The sequence below is a fragment of the Sorex fumeus genome, unplaced genomic scaffold (assembly GCF_029834395.1).
Source record: "Sorex fumeus unplaced genomic scaffold, SorFum_2.1 ptg000043l, whole genome shotgun sequence".
Classification (NCBI taxonomy): Eukaryota; Metazoa; Chordata; class Mammalia; order Eulipotyphla; family Soricidae; genus Sorex; species Sorex fumeus.
Genome location: NW_026606100.1, coordinates 46,153,035 through 46,160,694, shown reverse-complemented (window position 1 = coordinate 46,160,694; position 7,660 = coordinate 46,153,035). Strand labels below are relative to the sequence as shown.

The following is a 7,660-nucleotide window of genomic DNA, read 5'->3' as shown; positions in this document are numbered from 1 at the left end:
TGGGCCGAGGTCGCCGGTCTGGGACGCTCGCGGCCCGCTATTCCCCCGACGGGGCGCGGGCGCTCCAATTCCTCCGGCGCTAGGCATGCGGAGCCAAGGGCTGGGCGGCCTCCGTGAGGTCCAGCCGTCTGGGGGATGCACCCACCGGTCGCCCTCCCCTCGCCAGGGGCCAAGGAAGAGCCGAAGGCCGGGGATGTGGGATCCCAGTCCCACTCCGCCTACGGATGCGCCAGGAACGGCCGGGTTCTGCCGCACACTCGGAGGGGGCATCACCCACCTCCCAGACCCCGGGGAACGGGGAGCGGAGAGCCGGCTGCGGCGCCTCTGGACGTGGGGCTCAAGGGAGCGTCGCGGCCAGGGGCCGGGAAGGGCCGCACTTTGTCTGGACTCCCCCGCACCTCTTCGGAACCCCGCAGCTCGAAGACACCCCCCACCCCAACCACCGCCCTCCGCCCGGTCGCCCACCCTCAGCCCGGCTGGGACACAGGAGGGCTCCGAGGCGCGCTCCAGCCGCGACCGTCCGGCTTCACCCAGGACCCGACGGGACCTCACGCAGCCCCGACACCCCCACCCCCCAATCGGATCAAATAGTTAAAGAAAAAAAAGAAAGAGAGAGAGAAAGAAAGAAAAAAGAAAAAGAAAAAGTCGAAGGGCAGTTAGGGTGACCCGGCCGCCCTCCCTAACCGAGCTGGCCGGAGGTTCTCCTCCGGAGGGGCTGGGAGAGGCGGAGAGAAGGGGGGACAGGGCCAACGACCCCCTCCCCTACCCGCCCCCTGGAATCCGCCGGGGTCCCGCGGGCCCCTCGGAGCCCACCACACACACTGGCCCTCCTCCTCCTCCCCACCGGCTCGCCCCCTCCCCTTCCCCGCCCGCCTCCGCCCCCATTCTTGGAATTGTGTGGAAAAATTCTCAGCCGAACCTCCCACCTCTCCTCTGCGCCCCTAAACCTCCCCCGCCCCCCCCCCCACAACTCCCTTTAAAAAATCCCCTTTCCTCCGCGGCCCCAGCACTCTTTGTGAATGAGGGCAGCGAACACGGCCCTTCCCCCGCCCAGGAGCCACGCCAGACCGCCGCACTCGGAGGACTGTTTGTTAATAGTCCAATTAGATAATTGCCATCTTTCACTCCTTTTGCTCCGCATTTCCCATAAAGGAATGAATGGGGAGAGCGGCGTGGAGAGGGCTTCTGCCCCGGCAAGGTGACGAGAAGGGCTGGAGCATGCTCCTTGCACAAGGCCATGCGCTTGAATTGAATCATTGTAGCCTAATCAATGCTCTTATTGGATTACTGGCTGTTGCTTTTCTCAAAGATATTGTAGCAGAGACAATGAAATAGCGAGGGGAAAACTTTCTTTCTCTCTCTCTCTCTCTCTCCCCCCTTTTTTTTTTGAAGCAGATCTCACAGTTGAGATTTTTTTTTTATCGGCTCTCGCTCGCTCTCCCCCTCTCCCTCTCCTGCTGGACTCTCTCTGAGTACAAAGCTGCCCTTTGAATGGGCTTCCTCCGGGCCGCTGGAGGTGCAGGCATGGAAAAAAAAAAATCCCGCTGGAACTAAATGAAGAGAGGTGGCAGTTTAAGATGGCTGTCAGCGTCGAGGTGTGTTAAGAAGGACTTGTTGGGGAGGCAAGCTTGGCTTTCCTTGAGTGGGGAGGGGATACTTTTTCTTTTTTTGGGGGGGGGAGTTTTTCTTTCCCCGCTCCAACGCCTGGCAAAAGTGTTTTCTGGGGCTGCCGGGCGTGCGAGGGCTCTTCCCCTCCTCCCCTCCGCCCTCATTCAGCTCTATCTGTCGAGTGCGGAGAAAATCCTTGCAGCCCGTCTGCGAGCAGGAGGGTCAAAGGCACAGGGAAAGTTAATAACGCCTGCTAATGGTCCGAACAATTCAGGATGAATCTTGTCAAAAGTTTTTCTGGAAGTGCGGGTCTTTGATTGTGTGTTTCCTGAAAGCAAGACCAATCATTTCCGTTTATTCGCTGGCGAAACCCCCCACTTGATTGGGGACCAGGACAGAAACCATCTATTACGATCTGATATATTATCCAAACAATTTAGTGTATTCATGAGGTAACCGAAACGTGGGGGCCGCGAAATTACCCGTAATCAATTGCCACCGCGAGCGTGCGTTTCCCCCCCACCCCACCCCACCCCACCCCCCGCCCCGGGTGTCGGACAACTACAACTCGCAGCCTCAGTCGCGGGCGGGCGGGCGCCGCCGCCTCTCGGACCTGCGCCGCTCGCCACCCGCTCGCCGCCGCCGGGGCTGGACGTGCTCGGAGGACGCGGGCGCGGACCAGGCGGGTCCCCGGGCAGCCGCCCCGCCGGGATCCCGGACCGGACCCGCCGCCGCCGCCGCCGCCCGGCCCGCGCGCCCGTCGCCGGCCGGCCGCCCCGCAGCCCCGGGCCGCTCTCCCGGCCGCCGGCCGCCTCGGAGGGGGGTCGGTCCCCCCGCACGCTGCCTCCTCTCCTTCGGCCCCCTTTCCCCCCACCCCTGCCCTCCCTTTCCCCCCACCCGGCCCCCGCGGCTCCTGCCCCACCTCCCCCCCCACTCCGATTTTCCCCCTCCTCCGGGCGGCTGTCGCCGCTCCTATGTTCGGGAAACCAGACAAAATGGACGTTCGGTGCCACTCGGACGCGGAGGCGGCGCGGATGTCGAAGAGCGCGCACAAGGAGAGCCGCGAGGGCAAGGGCGCCGAGGGCAGCCTGCCCGCCGCCTTCCTCAAGGAGCCGCAGGGCGCCGCCGACGACTGCAACAAAAGTAAAGCCGGCGCGGCCGCCGACCCGGATTACTGCCGCCGGATCCTGGTCCGAGGTAGGCAGGGGCGCCCGGCCGCGGCGCGCGAGCGCGGGGGGCCACCCCGGGACGCCCGAGCGCGGCCGGCCACTTGGGAGAAAGTTCCCGGCCCTCCCCGCCGGCCGCCGCGGGGGGACCCGCGCCCGGGGCGCGCGCGGCGGGGACGAGCCGCGGGGCTGAGGACGGAGCCCCCCTCGCCCCCACCCCACCCTGGCCGGCCCGAGCGGGCTCCGGGCTCCCGGCTGCGGCCTCTGGTCCCGGGGAAGGCGCTGGGAACTCTAGGTGGGGGGACGCACGCGCGCCCCGCGGGCCCGAGGAGCCCCCCGAAGCCCGCCGCCGCACCGGGCGCGCCCGAGCGGCGAGAACGAGGCGCGGGCCGCGGGCGCTCGGGGCCGGCCGCTGCCTCTGGGAGCGGCGGCGGGGCCGGGTGGCCGAGCCGCCGAGGCCGCCGCGCTGCTCGGCTCGGCCCCGCTCCGCGGTGCGGCGTGAGCCGGGCTCCGGCCGCCGGGGTGGTGCGATCCGGGTCTGGCCCCGCGCGCACCCCGCCCCCCTCCCCTCCCGGATCGCCAGGACCGGTCGGCCGCGACTCTGTCTCTCCTCCCCGGCTGGGGAGTCGCGGAACCCCGGGGCGTGGGGTGCGGATCGCGGGAGGGAGGTTTGCTCCCCATATGCCAGGGCTGGAGCCCGCAGGTGGGAGAGCCCGGCCGGTCCGTGCGGAGACCCTCAGGGTAGGAGGGGGGTCCAGACCTCGCAGCCAAGGTTCCCAGGCCCGGAAGGATGACCACCCTGTTTGGAATTGATTCCCGCTCACCCCCCCACCTCCCGCCCCGAGTGCTCTGCCAAAGCAGAGTCTGGTTCTTCCTCCTGTAAGCGGTGTGGGGTTCGCCTCTTCGGCCCCAACACACGCCGGATCTTTGCTCCCCAGCTGTGGCCGCACCCCCGCCCCCTCCAACTCCGGATTGCTGGCGAGATGGTCCCCAAAGCCAGCTAACGCCAGGAAATTGGAGGGGAACGGGAATTCCCGGTTCTGGCGCCTGACATCTCCCCTTCCCCAGATGCCAAGGGGTCCATCCGGGAGATCATCCTGCCCAAGGGCCTGGATCTGGACCGGCCCAAGAGGACGCGCACGTCCTTCACGGCGGAGCAGCTCTACCGGCTCGAGATGGAGTTCCAGCGCTGCCAGTACGTGGTGGGCCGCGAGAGGACCGAGCTCGCCCGGCAGCTCAACCTCTCCGAGACCCAGGTACCCGGCGACTAGGCCACACACAGCTCTGCACCGGCCTCCCTCTGGACAGAGCCTCCCAGTGCAGGTGGAGAAGCGAGAGAGGACAGGAAAGAAAGGCCTCAGGCTTTCTCCCCTTCCTTAATTTCCCTGGCGGAGTCTATCCGGGCTGCCTTGGTTGGGCTAAGAGCAAAGGGCTCCAAAGCCTGTCCTTTTGGAATTCTTTCTGTACTTCAGTCCTGAGAATCCCGTTTTCATTCTGCTCAACAAAGAACTGAGTGTGTTCCTCTTTGGGGCCCCCATTTTAGCCAGCTTTCCAGACACCTGTTTCCTTTGCAGGCCCCCTCTCCATGCCCCACACAGCACCCAGGGGCACCCTGCAAGAAGAAGGCCTAGAGCCAAAGCCTCTGGCTCTGGCGCAGACGGTGACTCCTTGGGTTAGAAAAGGTGTCAGATCCCCAGATTGGAGTCTCAACACACGGGGTCTCCCTAGTTCTCAAGGCTTCACCTGGTGGAGAGCTGGGTCCAGCCCTGTGCCTAGTTCATTCGGTGACCCTGTACCTGTGTCCGTGGTGGGTGAAGCTGCGAATCCAGCCCGGCCACTCTGCTTTAGAGTTTTTCCTTTCCGTGAGATCCTGTGCAGCTACTGGAGCTGACCCAGAGTACGCTGACCAGCCAGACCATCCCATGTTGTGCCCCCAGCTTGGCCTAAGTAAAACAGCCTTCAAAGTCCCAGTCCCTCTCTCTGTACCAGCCCAATGCAGATGAGGAGCATTTTTGCATTTGAGGTGGAAACCTAAGGATGCGACCTATCTTGTTCTTTTTCATTTAATTAAGTTGGCATAGTCATTATTCCCTCTCCTTGCAACTATCACCCTTCCTACTTTATAAAATCTACACGGGGTAACTTTTTTTTTTATCTGCCAAACTTCGTTCTGGGCCACCTACTGGGTGAGGGGGAAGCAGAAGTGAGGGGAGGTTGGTGGAGAGAAGCAAGTTCACTGCAGCCTCAGTTACTCCCTCCCCTGATTCCAGAGTTCATGGCAGAGAGCAGTGGAGTGGTAAAAATCAGAGTATCACTCAGTTCCTTCCGTCCAGCCGGTGGTGGGAGAAAGCAGAGAATGCCTGGCAAGTCCGTTTTTTTTTGCAGAAATGCGGCCTTTCTCCAGCATCCGTCCCAGCTAGGCTTCTAGGTGGTGGTTAAATCTTCAGGAGCAAGAAACGACCCCTTGGAGCCTTCAACAGGAGCTCGGCTTCTGGGGTTAAATTGCAATCGGATGTGCGAGGGGCTTGGGGCTTCTGGGCAGAGTAACTGTCCTCCCTGGCTACTTCTCCACACCCCACTTCCCGCAAGGCACTTCTCAGGCCTCACTCGGGCGCAAACGGTGCAGGGGCCAGCCTGGCTGCGGACTGTGCCACCATCCAGAGCACCTTGGGATCTGCTCGAGAGTCAGGGGTCCGGGACGCGTGTATTCCGTTGTTTTCCATGCCCTCGACCTCCTCCCGGGCTCGCTTCCACGGCCCGCAAGCGCCGTCCCGGGCGGCGGGTCGTTCCAGAGTTCCAGCGGGTGCCCAGTTCCACAGGGGTACCGGGCATCCCCTGTGGCAGGCAGGCAGGCAGGCAGGCAGCTCCCGGGCTCGGGGAGTTCTCCCCGCCGCTGCGGGGTGCGGTGAGACCGACGGGTGTGTGTGTGGGAGGGGGTTGTTGGGACGGCCTGGAGCCGCACGCCCTGACGCCCTTCTCCTCCCGCCCTTCTCTCCTGTCTTCCCCGGTGCCCCTGGCACGCAGGTGAAGGTCTGGTTCCAGAACCGGCGCACGAAGCAGAAGAAGGACCAGGGCAAGGACTCGGAGCTGCGCTCGGTGGTGTCGGAGACGGCCGCCACGTGCAGCGTGCTGCGGCTGCTGGAGCAGGGTCGCCTGCTGTCGCCGCCCGGCCTGCCCGCGCTGCTGCCGCCCTGCGCCACGGGCGCGCTCGGTTCGGCGCTGCGCGGGCCCAGCCTGCCGGCCCTGGGCGCGGGCGCCGCCGCGGGCTCGGCCGCCGCCGCCGCTGCCGCCGCCGCCGCCGCCGCCACCGCCCCGGGCCCGGCCAGCGCTGCCTCCCCGCACCCGCCGGCCGTGGGCGGCGCTCCCGGCGCGGGGCCCGCGGGCCCCGGGGGACTGCACGCGGGCGCGCCCGCCGCCGGCCACGGCCTCTTCAGCCTGCCCGTGCCCTCGCTGCTCGGCTCGGTGGCCAGCCGCCTCTCCTCCGCCCCGCTGACCATGGCCGGTTCGCTGGCCGGGAATTTACAAGAACTGTCCGCCCGGTACCTGAGCTCCTCGGCCTTCGAGCCTTACTCCCGGACCAACAATAAAGAAGGGGCCGAGAAAAAAGCGCTGGACTGAGGATCGGAAGTGTCTCCCTGTATTTATATTTATAGTTATCTATTGTGGTGATATTTATGGACTCTTGCGCGTCAGGCGCCCGGGGCTCCCGCGCAGGGTTCCCGGCTCCCACGAGGCCTCTGACAACGGTCCTTCCCCCCCACCTGGCTTCTGTCACCGATGTCATCTCCTTGGGGCAGTTCCTCCCCACCTCCCCACCCCTATCATTCCTCCGTATCTTCCCCCAAATCCTTTCCATCCCCACGTCCCCAAACTTCCTTCGGAATCCGGGAGAATCCAAAGAATTGGGGGAAAAGCCGAGCTCCAAGCCACGGGCAGCCGGCAGGGAGAAGACTGACTCTAGGTACCGAGCCCAGGACACCTGCAGCCGATCAGCCGATCAGCCGCCGCTGCCACCGAAGAGTTTTTGAATATGCGAAAGAGGAACGCTGCACGCGGATCCCGGGGGCTGAACAAACTTGTAGGTTTCGTTAGACCAAAAAGGAGGACGTTCCTTCCTCTTGCCAGAACAACCAGGGTTTTGGGGGTGCCCCTAGACCTCACTTTGCGGACCTCTCCGGAGAGCAGCGCGGATTCACAGCCAGCTTCCTGGTGGGACGAATCTTGCAGAGTTTGCTCAAACCCTTTAGAGAAACTCACCGGTCCTGGAGACAATAAAACAGACTTCAAGCTAGGGAACCTTGGTAATAAATTTACTCGAATCAGCAATAAGAACGACCACTGCCACACAAAACAAGATGAAGTGGAGCCCGTTTTTTAAAATTCCCCTAACAATGAAGTTTGAAAGGTGTAAGAAAACTCAGGAGAGAGAAGGAGGCATGGGAAGTGCAAAATTCAAGTTGGGGGCGGGGAATTGCGACTTGAAACAGGCATTTCAAGAGGGAAAGCAAAAGAAGAGCCAAGAAGGAAAGGAAATTCACAGTGTATTTCCCGCAGCTGTTCGAATGGTGACTGGTGACTTCAGGTTCCGTGGAAGGTGCCCAGGAGGGCTCTGGGCTCTCTCTCTCTCTCCAGGCTGGTGCTTCTCCCCACTCACTAGCTTCCACGCACCTCACTCCGGACAGAATTACTGGGTTTGAAGCCAGTTCAGATCCCTTTGCATCTTCACCCCCCATTTCCGGATCCACACAACCCTTCCTGCAAGAAGAAAATGAGTTTCATCCAGGGTTGTCCTCTCGGAAGGAACCCACCACCAGGGACAGCTAGGTTTTAGGGCCTCTGTCCATATTCTCATCATCTTCCTGCTTGATGGTAAAGGTCTCCCTCAA

At 63.2% G+C, this 7,660-nt stretch overlaps 1 protein-coding gene across 2 annotated transcripts; it reads left to right on the top strand.

Annotated features, from left to right (window-relative positions):
• The first annotated feature begins 2,582 nt into the window (after positions 1 to 2,582).
• Positions 2,583 to 6,951, top strand: VAX1 (ventral anterior homeobox 1). 2 transcript variants are annotated; one of them, XR_008793393.1, is made up of 4 exons: positions 2,583 to 2,805; positions 3,843 to 4,030; positions 5,799 to 6,462; positions 6,768 to 6,951. XR_008793393.1 is itself a non-coding variant. In XM_056120921.1 (3 exons), the coding sequence occupies exons 1-3, from the start codon at positions 2,583 to 2,585 to the stop codon at positions 6,390 to 6,392; spliced, it is 1,005 nt and encodes a 334-aa protein (XP_055976896.1). In that variant the 3' UTR covers positions 6,393 to 6,554. The 2 variants fall into 2 exon arrangements, 1 of the variants encoding a protein (XP_055976896.1); XM_056120921.1 differs by lacking the exon at positions 6,768 to 6,951 and having other exon boundaries at positions 5,799 to 6,554.
• Positions 6,952 to 7,660: the final 709 nt, after the last annotated feature.